The sequence below is a fragment of the Seriola lalandi genome, unplaced genomic scaffold (genome assembly GCF_002814215.2).
Source record: "Seriola lalandi dorsalis isolate HSWRI2012SDOR001 ecotype SW California unplaced genomic scaffold, Sedor1 jcf7180002054308, whole genome shotgun sequence".
Taxonomy (NCBI): domain Eukaryota; kingdom Metazoa; phylum Chordata; class Actinopteri; order Carangiformes; family Carangidae; genus Seriola; species Seriola lalandi.
In genome coordinates this window covers 494,367-510,179 of record NW_019524861.1, presented here as the reverse complement: position 1 = coordinate 510,179, position 15,813 = coordinate 494,367, and the positions used below count along the sequence as shown (strand labels likewise).

General features: G+C 39.2%; 2 protein-coding genes across 2 annotated transcripts in view; one reads left to right on the top strand and one right to left on the bottom strand.

The window, feature by feature from the left end:
- Window positions 1-1,162: 1,162 nt before the first annotated feature.
- On the top strand, window positions 1,163-9,597 carry dhx36 (DEAH (Asp-Glu-Ala-His) box polypeptide 36). The gene is made up of 13 exons (XM_023406431.2): window positions 1,163-1,300; window positions 1,421-1,485; window positions 2,048-2,191; window positions 2,604-2,721; window positions 3,835-3,933; window positions 4,844-5,017; window positions 5,168-5,254; window positions 5,343-5,426; window positions 5,588-5,687; window positions 5,833-5,923; window positions 7,178-7,298; window positions 8,750-8,902; window positions 8,981-9,597. The coding sequence occupies exons 1-13, from the start codon at window positions 1,277-1,279 to the stop codon at window positions 9,212-9,214; spliced, it is 1,494 nt and encodes a 497-aa protein (XP_023262199.2). The 5' UTR covers window positions 1,163-1,276; the 3' UTR covers window positions 9,215-9,597.
- Window positions 9,493-15,813, bottom strand: part of LOC111655154 (rho guanine nucleotide exchange factor 26) — a 41,443-nt gene continuing 35,122 nt past the window's right edge. The window contains exons 13-15 of the mRNA XM_023406434.2: window positions 12,436-12,506; window positions 12,109-12,213; window positions 9,493-11,787 (exon numbers count right to left, since the gene is read on the bottom strand). Of these exons, the coding sequence (XP_023262202.1) occupies window positions 11,645-11,787; window positions 12,109-12,213; window positions 12,436-12,506 (319 nt within the window). The 3' untranslated portion in view covers window positions 9,493-11,644. The remainder of the gene's footprint in view (window positions 11,788-12,108; window positions 12,214-12,435; window positions 12,507-15,813) is intronic.

The following is a 15,813-nucleotide window of genomic DNA, read 5'->3' as shown; positions in this document are numbered from 1 at the left end:
GGTACACACACACACACACACACACACACACACACATACACACACACACACACACACACACACACAGTAACACACACCTACAGAGTATGTGACGTGGATACAAGTGTATGTATTTGCCATATAAGTCAGTAAATTGACAATTTTCAGGTTTTGGATTGCTGGTCTATCCAAACAAGTAAACTGAATTGTTTTTTCAATTAATGGAGAAAATACTTAACAGACTAATTGATAAGAAAAAGATCATCTGCAGACCAAGATTAATCAATTAGTTGATTGACAGAAAATGTATTGTTTTACAAAACTGTGATGGGTGTTTTCACTATTGTCTCACATTTTATACACCTAGCAAATAATTGATTAATCAAGAAAATATTCTGCGGATTAATTGATAATGAAAATATTTGTTTGTTGCAGCCCTAGAAGTGTGATGTGGAAACTTGGAACCTCCAGTGCACATACACTGACCCAAGAGTGAAGTAGGAGAGCTCTTGAAATGAACAAATTTACATTCATAGAATCTGGACTTTTGATGAGGGAGGATATGTAATATTTAGAAACTGGAAAAAAGAGACAAAGCAAGCATAAATTATTATTCCAATTCCAATATTTTTATATATCTGGAAACTGTAGGGGATCTTTAGATTTATTGAATTTTTTTTTTTTTATGAATCATAAGTGTTTGGTTTGAGGTTAGTTCAGCCTTAGCCCACACACACACTTCTAGGGCTCTTTGATTTAACAACAGCCATGATTATGAGATTTCCACCCACAATTATTTAGACTTGATTAGGGGCAATTCTGATGCTTTTGCTGTTGCTGATTGGAGTGATTGCTCTGGTGTATCAAATCATAAACATAGGTGAACTCTGACCAATCACAGCCATTTTATTTTAGCACATTTTGATTAACTGATCTCTGATTTCTAAATTGTACGCAACCTTCACATGTAATGTAACTGCAGTAGAGATGCAGTAAATGTGTTTTATTTTATTTATTGAGTATGTCATGATTATTTAATTTTTAATTATTATTTTTAGGTAAGTACTATGTCAAAGTGAAGTATTAAATAACTACATAATAATATTTATTTTCAAAGAGGAACAAATAATGGTGGTAAATTAATGTATTCTCAACATTCACCATGATATTCATGGTTACATTTTTAGACACACACTAGCACGTATTTGGTGTTTGCAAATGGTGCTTTGTTTGAGTTTTTCTTTTTGTGTCCTGCTGTATTTCAGAGCGGTTCGTTATCATCCCTTTGCACTCCCTCATGCCTACTGTTAATCAGACGCAGGTCAGTATTCTACTGTTACTCTTTTTGTCTGTCGCTCTGACTGTCTGTCCATGTCATGCTTTATTCTGTTTCTCAGTGTCTGAAAAGTCCAATTTCATCTTTCTCCCTCGTTCGTCTCAGGTGTTCAAAAGGCCTCCTCCTGGAGTTAGAAAGATTGTGATTGCTACCAATATAGCTGAGACCAGGTAAGTGTGAGCGTGTCTGTGTGTGTTGTTTGGCTCATCCAGCCTTTGTACTTAGTCCCTTCGAAAATGTATTTTTGGCTGTTACTTTCTGGCAAGTTTTTTGATTGTTTATGACATTCGGTTGTTTATGTGTGTATTTTTTTGTGGAAGTGTAATGTTGTAGGTCCCAGTCATTTACGGAAATGGCAGATTTTTTGGTAATTAGCATACATTTCTTGGATTGATTACGAATTCTGTCATATTGGCTTGGATGGAACACACTGAGTCTCTGACAGGCAATTTGTTAATGCATTCACATGAGCCTCACACTCACACACACTGAGCAAATTAAGAAGCCGTTTGCACTCCCCTCACATCCCTCCACTAAATATAGAATCTAAACCTACCTAAGGGCTAAATTTTTATTTTTACTTGTGTGTGTGTGCGAGTGTGAGAGAGAGTGTGTGAGTATTAGCTAAGCATTCTTGACTCCTTTTTGAAGTTGTTTTTTTTTTTTTTTTTTTTTCTGGTTTGGTCTTTATTCCTTTAACTTTTTTCTTTTTCTTTCCACTTTTCCTCACAGTATCACCATAGATGATGTTGTATATGTGATAGATGGCGGGAAGATTAAGGAGACCAACTTTGACACCAACAACAACATCAGCACTATGACAGCCGAGTGGGTCAGCCTGGCCAATGCCAAACAGAGGAAAGGACGTGCCGGCAGGTGTGTCTGTGTTAGTTTGCACACGGGGTTTTTCAGATATTTTTATAATGAGGGCATGCTGCATATTACTGCCTCTGGGTACGTGATACTAATCTGGGAGGATTATTTTTTCCTTCCATTTGTCATCTCAGCTCTCCGGCAGTCTTCCCCATCAGCCCTCTCCCTCCTCCCTTCCCATCTGTAAACACGGAGAAAGGCTGAGTGTAGTCACTCCCAGGTTGTTTCCAGTCTGTGACTCGAGACGTTTGTTCTGTTAGCTAGCTCTGACATCAAAGACGAGCAAGGCCCAATTAATAGGAGCTGCTTACTGTGTGCAGTTTCATCCCATTGATTTTTAATTAAGCCCTTGTCACAGAACTGATATTGCACATTTTTTTCTCTCACAACTCTCCTCTTCTCTGCTTATCTCCAGGGTGTGTCCAGGGAAATGCTATCATCTGTACAATGGTTTGAGGGCCAGCCTGCTGGATGCCTATCAATTACCCGAAATTATGAGGACACCCCTGGAGGAGCTCTGCCTGCAGATCAAGGTTGTGTATGTGAAAAGAAAGAGTGAGACAGACTGACAGAAAGATACAAATAGGTTTCGGCTTGGGAGTTGAGATGAGGACAACATTGCTGTGAATGAGTTTTGTGAGTGCAGAGAGGGGGTGAGGACAGTGCTGCTGTTTTGGTCTTCCATTGAATTACAGCCTATCCTGCCTAATGAGAACAAGGGATGAACACCCTGGCTGACTCATGCCCCTTGCTCTCCAGCACTTTCTCTCTCTCTCTCTTTGCAGACAGCACAAACCTTCCTCCTCATAGCCTTGTTCTCTTACATGAACACTCGCTTTCTTCTTTGGTTGTTGACTCTTTTTTTTTTTCCTCCTATTTTTGCTTTCTTTTTTTTAAATCCTCGTACTCCACTCAGACATATTTCAATGGAATGCTAATGGAACATGAAGCCAAAGTTCACTCAGATCTAGTGTTTGCAGTGATTGTTCTCACCAGTGGCTTTATTGGATATGCATTTGAGTGTGTGTCTTCCACTAGTTCAGTTGGATGTATTTGAGTATGTGTGTAATGTGGTTTTTGAAGCTAGTGGGTGAGAGGCGGACTAATGCATTAGACTGTCCTTAAAGTGAGCGAAAAACTGACAACATGCTAACCCTGAGCAGACTCTCAAAAGCATAAACACTTCAACACCAGTCTATTAGTCAGACATAGAAATGTGTTCACTTCCTTATCCTTCATTTTGCTACAGGCTTAGTGCATTTAAAAATCACTTTTTGATGTGGAAGAGAATACACATTTAGAGAATGTAGACATGCACAGAATCAGGTCTTAGTTCATTGTTCTGTGCTCAGCCCAGAACTTGCAGAAGAATGTCGGTGTGGTTAATGCTACACAGTGTTGGTTGTTTTGTCACATATATCTTGTAAACAGCAACAGCAATATGGCCAAACCATGTCTCATACAGTACAGTACGCTTGTTGGAAGAAAACACGCACAAAGTTAATTGCAGTAGACCTTGCTATATCTATGTATTGCTAACAATTCAAATGTTTGCCAGAAATGGATACTAATTCCCTTTCCTTTTCTAAGGGACTTGTTTCCTCAGAAAAAGATCATGACATGCTTTTGTGATGTTTGCTGCATAGATACTGAAGCTTGGGTCTATAGCTCAATTCCTGGAGAAAGCCCTGGACCCTCCCACTGAGAAGGCTGTCAATCTAGCCATCAAGAACCTCATAGACCTGGTAAGATTATTCAAAACATTTTAAACATAGGTTAGGATCAAATGAGGAACAACTATTATTTATAAGGCTGCAAGTTATTTTCATGGTGAAACAGTCTGTTGATTACTTGAAACCCAAGTTAATGTCTTCATATAACCTGTTTTGTCCAATTAATAGTCCAAAACTTAAAAATGATCAATTTTTAAGTTTAGACAATTGATTGGACAAATCACTAGTCTGTCAACTGATTAATTGATAATGAATTTGGAATCAGCACAAAATTAATAAATTGACCAATTGTTTCAGCTTTTACGAAATGTTTTTAACAAAAACCTATAATGTGAGCGATAAGATCACGATAGCTATTTGGAAAATAGTAGCAGATTACCCCTTGACCTGAGATTGTGGTTTCAAGGACTCCTGTCAAAAAGCATTATCTACAAATCTGCTAGTTCCAAGGATGTTATTTGGTAGGTTACCCTCTTGTAGAGGAGGGAGTGGAAGAAGAAATACACCTAGGAGCAGCAGAGAAATCAGTGCTTATTATATGGGCTCAGAAAATAAAATATGAGTAATATTTCATGCTAACAAGGATAAAACATCTTCAAATCAGGAAGCAGTACTTGAATTTGACAGGAACAAAACTCAGCGGTTGCTCCTGAAAGCTTTCAGATGACTTAATTAGCATGACAACTTGGCAACACCAACACATACTAACTGTAAACTGGTCTACTGGGAGATTGTTGCCTTTATTAACCTGTTGCTATTTTAATAAAGGCTTTTTAGTATTTTCAACTTTAACAAAGCAGTGCCTTTTGAATATTGGGATATCTATTCCCTTTCTTGTGGTTATGTTTAGACTACTGTTTAGCTGAAGATGACTAAATGTGTGCATTTTGTTTGGGTTTTTTGTCACACTGTTGCATGTTAGAATGCCCTGGACCATTCAGAGAATCTGACAGCACTGGGTTTCCACCTGGCTCGTCTGCCTGTGGAGCCTCACATTGGCAAACTCATCCTGTTTGGAGCTCTGTTGGGCTGCCTCGACCCCGTACTCACCATCGCTGCCTCACTCAGCTTCAAAGACCCTTTCTTCATACCCCTGGTAGAGCATCGAGTTGACAGACATGAAAGCTTCTGTTGGCAGCAACACACACACACACTGCAACAATTGCTGCACCCTAACTTCTGACTTTTTTCATTGCAAAGTAGGTCTTTAAAGAATTTGTCTTTAATATATCGCTCTCTCTCTCAGGGTAAAGAGAAGATGGCAGACATGAGGAGAAAGGCCTTGTCCAGAAACTCCAAGAGTGACCACCTCACTATTGTCAATGCCTTCCAGGTAAAAGAACTCACAGCTGTCAATTTTATTTCATGTCTGTCCTGCATGAACGGATCTTGTCTTGATTTATTATCCTTTGATTGGCCAGGGGTGGGAGGAAGCGAAAAGGCGTGGTGCCAGGTACGAGAGGGAGTACTGCTGGGACAACTTCCTGTCTGCCAATACACTCCAGGTGAGCCAGACTGATTATGAGTGTTATGCAGAGCTCTACACTGAATTGCTTTGAAAATAAAACCAAGGGAACTCCATTATTACATTTTGAGTTTGACTTCTGTCCGGACAGTTAAAGACATGCAGCCTTTTTTAGAATTAATTTATCCTTTTATCATTCAGATGCTGCACAACATGAAGGGTCAGTTTGCTGAGCATCTAATGCATACAGGCTTTGTCAGCAGCAAGGACCCCAGAGACCCCAACTCTAATGTCAATTCAGGTAACTAAGCGATTCAGCGGTCAGAAAACATTAATTCTTATGAATCTTAAAACCATGCTGTGGAGTAGTAATGACAAAAGATATGTGACATGTAAATGTAACAGTGCTCTATTTTTCTTTCTCTAACTCTCACTTCCTTCCTCAGACAATGAGAAGTTAATCAAAGCAGTGATTGTAGCCGGTCTGTACCCTAAGGTGGCCATGATCAGACCATCTCACAGCAAAAAGAGGCCGGGGTGAGTCTGTCAATTCAAAGAGGGAGATGAGCAATGACAGACAGGAAAGGGCTGCAAAGCACAAGATAGAGAAGTGCACAATCATTCCTATTGATCTGTAGGGAGAAAAATGGGCTTCACACTGCAATATCTCATCAGACCTCTCAGTTAATAGTTCTATAAAGGTCCTGTGACAATCACCTGAGGCTGTGCAGAGAACGTGTAAGGAAAACTCTTAAAAACAGGCGCGTTTGCAGCTAAAGATCAATACAGTCATCATAAAACTGCCCTCAGGCAGCTGTCATGGGCAACGGCTGTGACCTGTGTTCAAAAGACAGACGCACGCAGGAGGGAGACAGACACACTGTCTCACAGTAGGGCTGTCAGTTGTGTTTGTCTGTCTTGGTGACAGCTTTAGATTCCGTGATATTGTCATTTCCTCTGCATAAGTATTTCAAAACCGTTGTGATGCCAAGCCAGTTGTAAGTTTTCACATGTCCGCACCACAGCTCTGCAATATTTCATGAATTCATTGCTCAATGAAGCACTTGTTGTTTGTTTTTTTTGCTGCTAAATCAGACTACTGTCTGGTACAAGCAGCTTGTTGCCTGCAGCCAAGCAGTCGGCTTTGTCTGGCTGACATGCAGGAGTTTGGAACACAGCTTTACTTTCACGTTAGAGATGATTTGCCAACTGCAGCACAGTTTCTCATTGATACCCCTTTGTGCCAAAATGGCAGGAGATTCTTTGTGCGTCATATTAACAAGCCGAAGGCAACTGAAGGGTTGTCCCTGGAACTACTTTCTGGTTCATTTAAAAAAATACAAAATCTTAGTATTTCATATTGCTGGACTTACAATGGACAGTTAAAAAATTGTCAAAATGAATGCAGCACGAACTAAATTTTGCTTGACTGTGTGTGTGGTGAGGTGTGTTGTGCTAATAATGTAATATAGCCACTAACCACTAGCCTCAAAAAGAGAGGAGGAGCAGGCTACAGATGTCTGGTGCGATCACTTCTGTCTAAATCCACAACCCAGATTTTTTTTTCATTTTCAAACTTGTAGTCCTCAGCCACAACTGTCACTGACTCAAATGACATCACTTGAGGCAATTTAGCGGCCTTAGAGTAGCTCCCTCTGGAGCCACAAAAGGCTTCATACAAGCTTAATGATGGTAATAAAAAGCTATAATGTTTTTGTTAGCCATTTGACTCTTGACAGTACACTTACCCCCAACACCTAGACACAAACTCTAACACTGTATTTTGCTCAGGGTTAAGGTGTACACCCAGGCTGATGGAAAGGTGTGTATCCACCCGAAATCTGTCAATGCCGAAGAGACGGAGTTCAACTACACCTGGCTCATCTATCACCTCAAGATGAGAACGAGCAGTGTGAGTAGGCGAAGGGGACATGGGAACGCTTTATGCTGTGTTTTAAACACTGTATGATTGTTGTTGTTTGTCTTCTTGATTATGTATGTGTCTCCCTGAAGGGTGCATGTGAGTGGAAAGAAGGTGCAGTGGTTAAAGGTTATCAGTGGTGCTACGCCAGCTTTACACTGAATGAATATTTGATTAAAACGCTGCCTTTCAACTCTCTCTCAAAGGCTCTTGTGCTTCAAAGCTTCCAGACACAATGTAAGATGTGGATGTGGTGGTGGTGGTGGTGGTGGTGGGGGGCAAAACGGTCAATGCGGCTCGCTGACTACCGCCCTCACTCCTGTCCCCTTTTTCTGTCTTTTTTTCCTTTTGACGCTCTTCACACTCCCATTTTCCCATCCCTTCCATCTATCTGTCTTTGTTCTTGAATGTTACTCTTCTGCAGAAAAACACCTTTCATGTCCTCTCTGATTGCTGCCTGCGCTTTTGTCTCTCACTTTGCTGCTTTCGTCTTTATGAAGAAAAGTGTTTGGCTGGATTTCACCATCCCATCATTATTGCCACCATTAAATTTTTTTTTTTCCTCCTAGTCCATAAGTGGTTTTGTGCACAAGGCACTGCATTTAATAAAAGTAAGGTATTCTGAGAGTGCCACGTAGTCAAGGTCATTTGTTTACTGAGAAAGAGAAGGAAGCAGCAGACCAGCATTGTAGAAAGAAGGCAAAAAAAGTGAGGTATGATGTTAAACTTTATAACCTCTGACGCACTTGCCCCTGCTGGTCCATTACATTACACATTCATGGGGCAAATGCAGATGTCCCTGCTCTCTAATTGCTTATTTTTTTCACCTTGTCTCCTACCCACTCCCTGCACCTTCCTTTACCTCTCTCTGACACTAATTTTCAACACTTTCGCCTGTTACCTTCAAAGCTGTAATAGGTTTTGTTTGACCTCAGTCTGTTGCTTCTCTAGTCACTGTAGCTTCTGACCTTAAAGCTTCGCAGTTTCTGAGTGTGTGCATACAGATCAGTCCATTACATGGAGTATCACTTCTATTTTCTGTCTGCAGTATTCAGAGTTTTCTGTAGTTTGTGGAAAATATTTATTTACTTTGACTTTTAATATACAAAATGAAAAATGGCAGTTTTCCTAAATGAATGCCAAACTATTTTATAGCTGTCAGTTTAGCACAGGGAAGAAAATAGATGGAAAAGAGTGTAACACATACGTGATATTCACAGATGGGGCAAGATGACATTTCTACAAACACTGGAGGCACTGAAACACATTTTGAACTCACACAGCCACTCTTCACTAATGGGACCCTTTCAGCCCACACCACAGAATAGCTGCTGGGCATGGTGTGTTATAATGATGCTGCTCTCTGTCACGGAGTGTGTTAGCGTGTTTGTCGTAATACTCTTGTTGTTGTGTGTTGGCGACATCACCCTGTGTGCCCTCAGATCTTCCTGTACGACTGCACTGAAGTGTCCCCGTTCTCGCTGCTGTTTTTCGGAGGAGACATCACCATCCAGAAAGACGAGGACCAGGAGACCATCGCAGTGGACAAGTGGATCGTCTTCAGATCCCCGGCACGCATCGCTCACCTTGTCAAGGTAAGCGAAAGACGCACTCACACAAACTGATCTCAGTCGTGATGAAATGAACTTACTAACTTCTACCTTTTTCCACAGAGTTTAAAGAAAGAGCTGGATTCTCTACTGGAGGATAAAATCCGTAACCCGGCTCCCGTGGACTGGCAAAACCGTCAGTCCAAAGACTGTGCTGTCATCACAGCCATCATAGATCTCATCACCACCCAGGAGAAGCCTGCAGGCAGCACTAAAGGCTATGGCAGAACGTGGGCGTCAGCCCCAAGGGGACAACACATTCACTTCAATGACGATGATGATGACGACGACGATTAGAAGTGGCCAGGGTTTTGGCTGGCTTTGAGAAGAGAAGAAATGAATGACTGCATCCTTGGACACAGAGGTTAGATGGGGTATTTATGATAGCAGCTGGCCTACTTGATGGTGCTGCTTGGTTGAGATTTTAGTTCTCCCTGGGTGCTCCTGAAGGCCTAACACAGGACGCAAGAGTACTGGAACATGTTATGCACTTGAATGACTCCCATTATTAGTTGTTTTTTTCTTTTTTGCGTATTTGGTCGATATTTGGCAAGGACCAATCTATGTTCAAAACACTCAGTAGCTGTTTTGTTTATTGTTCAGTTTGTACACTTGTGGTTTGGATAAATCACACTCACTTAATGGACTGCACAATAAAAAAAAAAAGATGTACCAGAAAACGCCTTTCTGAGCTTCATCTACATTACTAGGCTAACATTTAGGAATTTAAAAACACAGAGAGAACCATTACTGTGAAATATTGCTGACATTTTGATGGGAGACCATTATCAGCTCGCTGATGGGAGAACACCATTTGTTCTGAGCTTTGGATCATTAAAATCACCTGGGTAATATTTGGATGGAATGAACACCTGCATAGCTATTAAAACTTCAGCAGCACACAGTTGCACACCCCTGATTTAACAGCCGATACCTCATAAATATCTGGGAAAGTGCTGGTGGCCAGAGGGTTTATACACATTTCTGATTAACCTTCACCGAATGTCCAGAGAGCACATGGTTAATTTATTGTTCCAAATGTTACTGGAGGAATACAAGTCATTATCGTTCTATCTAGCAGGGATCCTCAGGGAAGAGAGATGTCATATTGATGATTAAGAATACATGACAGGCCCCAAGCAATTAAGCTTTTATTAATAGTGACTGATTAAAATATATAAGGTTGACTAAATAAGTTTCTGCAATATAAATCTGTATTTTGAAAAACATACATGTTACAATTCAGGCTCTTTTACATATTTACATGTACACAAATGATTTACAATAGTTACAAGTACAGAATGTGATTGAAATAAAGATCAATTCATGCTTAGCTAATGACATAGCTAATTTTCCCTGAGTGCAAATGCAAAGCTTTGTCTGCTATCTTCAGAGTCGAGATACTCATGTCCTTCCTGTAGGATGCTTTGCCCACTACTCTCATACACAGAGCAGTGGGCTTGATATATGGTGTTATCACCAGACTCTGACCACGCCATTCATTTCCTTTAGCTGGACATGGCAACACTAAAAAGATGACTCACAGTGGACAATCAAATTAAAAGCAGGGCCAGGCAGGGCCGCTCGTCTCTTACCATCAGCACACAAATTAATTTCATCTTGCCTTTGTAACATCACAGATATAAATCCTAAGGAGGGTATTTATATATACACCTCTAGCTGGCATCAAATCATCGAGTGGCTGGAGAGAGTAATGGTAATTGTGTCACAAATGTGGAGTCTGAATTATGAGGGCGACATTAACTGGTGACAAACGGCAAGGTAGAAAACAGATACTCGGCCCATCTGCTTAACCATACGGATGACATATGAGGTTATACTTCCTAAATGACTGTAATTCTTGATATTATCCAATTAATTATGACTTATTCTATTTACACAAAGTGCCTCAGGTTTCAGACAAGTATTAATTTCTTTGCATTTCAACATACACTATAATATATTGTTGTAAATATTGCTGTAATAGTTTCACCTGCCATCAGATGCTACTGAAACATTCTACACTAACCCACACTGTAAAGAAGTTGCTAATGTCACCACCTTGCCTTAATATCACCTTCTCAATCAACATCTTCATAGTTACATTGTTACTGGCAAAGCTCCTAATCACATGGCCTGAGCCTCATTAACAGAGCAACAGGCTGCTGTCAGTTTCACACTATTTGGTCTACCTTACCTCCTATAGCGGTACTGTAGTCACAGCACATCAATTATGCTCAAAAAATATGCTTGAAAAAACATGTACAAATTTGACCCCAACAGTTTTGTAGCAGGCTGTGGAAAGCAGTGACTTTGGCTGCGGGAGTGAAATTTTCAAACCGACTGGGGAAATGAATGAATTTGACAGATCCCACTGTCAAGCCATCCCACCCACACGAGGACTGATCAGTACTTAAGGAAATCTCTGTCCTTCCATTGGTTTTGTTCTGAACTCAGTCTTTGTTTTGAAACTCAGAGAGTATGCCTGAGATTTAGTGGATGCCAAGCAGAAGTCTGAATTAGGGCTTCATTTTATCCCACTTGTAAAGGGTGCAGCAGCCACGCAGCTCCCATACTGCTGCACTTGGTCCCTGAAGGAATGTCAGTGATGCTGTTACTGACCTCATTTGTCTGGGTTCACTGCTTAAAAAGGCAGGTCACTTGTGTGTCAAAGGGTCGCCAACAGCTGAGGAAAGCCCTCTGGTTTAAACAGCTGGCTCGTTCTGCTCACACATTAGTCTCCAGCCCCTGCAGGCGGTCCATCCTCTGCACGTTACGCTCGATGGTGGCCTGACATGTGATTGGTTCGGCACACTCGGCAAGGAACCACCCTCTTTCTCCATCACGCAGTCGCTCACCTTCACACCAGCCTAGGAGGAAAAATTGTATTGATATGAAAACTGAAGCATGTGCTGTGTTTCCTGGTGCTATTACTGTCTGCTTTTTGATGCTAAACCCTGTCTGTTCTTTAACATGAAAACCAGTTGCTATGGTCACCAAAAAGGAAATGACCTTTGGCCTCTTTGACCAACTCATCAAACAAGTATGTCGTATGAGAAAATAAAAGGGTGTGGTTGAAACAGGAAAGTGGAAAATTAGAGGGATACTAAAGAGGGTGAGTGGAGCTATACAGGGAGCAAGATAACATGGCTGAGTGATAAAGGCAAGGGAGGCATTGAGAGCTAACACACCGTCTTCTACAGTCTGCGAGACCAGCACCACATCAGCCACCTGCAGGGACAATTCATCTGGTTGCTTGGCTGTGTAAGTTCTGATCACCTCCATCTGCATGGCATCTGGAAGAGCACATAAAATGTACATGTAAGTGGACGCTGAGATTTTGTTGAGTCCATAAATAACATTTGTTACACTGTTACCATTTGAATATACTGAATCTGAATTAACATATATGAACAAAAAAAAAGGTTCACCTAGTGACCACAAGGTGGTGGAATAGCCTAAAAGGAGAAGTCTTGGATCTCAGTATATATGTGAAAGTACGTTTGTCTATAACTCACTGATTCTGTCCTGACTCTTCTTGTTGTTGACACTCTGGCCCAGAGCACTGATCCATCGAGCACGCTCATTTCTAAAAGAACACATAAAAACATGAACACAGCATTAAACCTCCTCTGAAACTGGTGACCTTGGGAGGTCACTGACCTCAGCATTGCATTTTTCCAGTTTTTGCTCCATTTCTCCATGGTAATCATTTGTCTTTGCCAAAATTGCATAAAGATGCGTATTTGATGCTGTGGCCTTGTAACGTAATTTTGTTTGGAATTTCACTTAAACGTCATAGTATAGCAAGTCATAAAGAGTCATAGTATAGTGAGGCATAAAAATGCATTTTGCAGCTGGTCTGTTTCAGACCCAGGGACTGTTGAGGAGAAGAGCATCTGATTAAGGTGACACTGGTAAAACGAGGTGAGTATAAATGAACTAACCTGTTGTGTGGTGTGTTTCTTAAATATTTTGCTGTAGGGGGTTTGTGTAAAGTTTTGATTGTAGTTTTAATGTGATGCATGCACTCATCACAAAGACAGAGGGGAATTATGTGTCTGGATTACCATTTGAGTGTGTATTACTGAGTGACCTCTTTACCATCCATAATTAGTGACGAGGTCTTCGTCACTGGCATAAAAAGTCATAGTATAGCAAAAAGAAAAAAAAAAAAGCCATAGTAAGTATAAAGAGGTCATAGCATAGTATGGCATAAAAAATTGATAGTATAGTAAGGCATTAACAGGTCACAGTACAGTAAAGCCAAAAAAATGATATAGTATAATAAGTAAAAAAAAAAATGCCACAGTCAAGTAAGGCACAAAAATATCATAGTATATAATAAGGCTTAAAAAGTCATAGTATAGTAAGTCAAAAACACCACAGCATTGTAAGGCAGAAAAAGTCAGACCATATTGAGTCAAAAATGTAAAAAAAAAATTGTGGCTCAACTGTCTCAGAAAATCAAGATGGCTTGATTCACCAAAGAAGATTGAAGTGCCATGCTTTTATTTACAAAAATAGTGAGGGAAAAAAAACGTGGACGTCCACAGCAAAACAAAACAACTACAACTTGCAAAAGTCCCCTCTCCTGGTCACTGCCACCCTCAGAGTCTTGGACTACTACTCGAGAGCCTTGTTGGCCAGAAGCTTATAACTGCTAAGGCCCTCCCTCTGGACAAACCAAAATCTGATTACTTCAACTATCATCCGTTTCTCATAATATGCAATTCAAATGCCAGTTTTCAGGTTAAATCCATATAATGTATCAACAGAAACACAACTTTCCAAGTCAACAACTGAAATAAATCCGAAAACCCCACAACAGTTTAATTAATTATGCAACACAATCCATAACCCAGGAAAAAGTTTCATCTACCATCAGCACACCTGTGCAGGTACCTGCTGCTTCTATTAACGGCAGCATTTTGCAGCTGGTCTGTTTCAGACCAAGGGACTGTTAAGGAGAAGAGCATCTGATCAAGGTGACATTGGTTGAATGAGGTGAGTATGAATAAACTGACCTGAATTGACTAACCTGTTGTGTGGTGTGTTTCTTTGGTTAAATATTTTGCTGAAGGTGTTTGGGTAAAGTTTTGATTGTAGTTTTAATGTGATGCGTATAAAAAGGCATAAAAAGTCCTAGCACAGTAAGGCTTAAAAAAGGTCATAGTACAGTTAGTTATAGAATGGAAAGGCATAAAAAGACATAGTTAAGTAAAAAAAAATAATGCTATAGTATAATAAGGCATGAAGCGGTCATAATGAGGCAAGCCAGATAAAGTCATAGTATAGTTTGACATAAAAAAGTCATAGTCTAATAAGGCATAAAAAAGTCATAGTATAGTAAGGCATAAAAACCATAGTATGGTGAGGCATAAAAACATCACAGTATAGTAAGGCATAAAAAGTCATAGCATGATAAGGCATAAAAAGTCATAGTATAGTATGGCATAAAATGTCATAGTATAATAAGGCATAAATAAGTCATAGTATAGTAAGGCATAAAAAAGTCATAATAAAGTTAGGCATAAAAATCATAGTATGGTGAGGCATAAAAACATCACAGTATAGTAAGGCATAAAAAAGTCATAGTATAGTAAGGCATAAAAAAAGTCATAGTATAGTAAGGCATAAAAATCATAGTATGGTGAGGCATAAAAACATCACAGTATAGTAAGGCATAAAAAGTCATAGTGTAGTATGGCATAAAAAAGTCATAGTATAATAAGGCATACATAAGTCATAGTAAGGCATAAAATTGTCATAGTATAGTAAGGCATAAAACCTGACATAGTATAGTAAGACAAAAAAAAGTCATAGTATAGTTAGGCATAAAAATCATAGTATGGTGAGGCATAAAAACATCACAGTATAGTAAGACATAAAACGTCATAGTATAGTAAGGGATAAAAATGTCGTAGTATGGCGAGGAACAAAAAAAATCATAGTATAGTACGGCATATAAATTCTTAGTATAGTGTGGCATAAAAAAGTCATAGTACAGCTGTACAGTTGATGCTTTACCATACTATGACGTTTTTTGACATTTTTATGACATACTATAATATGATGTTTTTTTGGCATTTTTATGCCTTAAAATACTATTTCCTTTCATGCTCTACCATACTATGACGTATTTATGACCTTTTATGCCATAATATACTATGATGTTTTTTTGACATTTTATGCCATGCTATACTATGACGTTTTTTGACATTTTTATGACATGCTATAATATGATGTTTTTTGGGATCATTATACCTCCCTATCCTATGTAATCTTATTCTGTACCATACTATGACGTTTTTATGACTTTTTATGCCTTAATACACTATGATGTTTTTTTGACGTTTTATGCCATGCTATACTATGACGTTTTTTGATATTTTTATGACATACTATACAATGATGTTCTTTGGGATTATTATGCCACCCTATCCTATGTAATCTTATTCTGTACCATACTATGACGTTTTTATGACTTTTTATGCCTTAATAAACTATGATGTTTTTTTGACGTTTTATGCCATGCTATACTATGACGTTTTTTGACATTTTTATGACATACTATAATATGATGTTTTTTTGGCATTTTTATGCCTTAAAATACTATTTCCTTTCATGCTTTACCATACTATGACGTATTTATGACCTTTTAAGCCATAATATACTATGATGTTTTTTTGACGTTTTATGCCATACTATACAATGATGTTTTTGATATTTTTATGACATACTATAATATGACGTTTTTTGGGATTATTATGCCTCCCTATCCTATGTAATTTTATTTTGTACCATACTATGACGTTTTTACGACTTTTTATGCCTTAATACACTATGCTGTTTTTTTGATATTTTTATGCCATGCTATACTATGACGTTTTTTG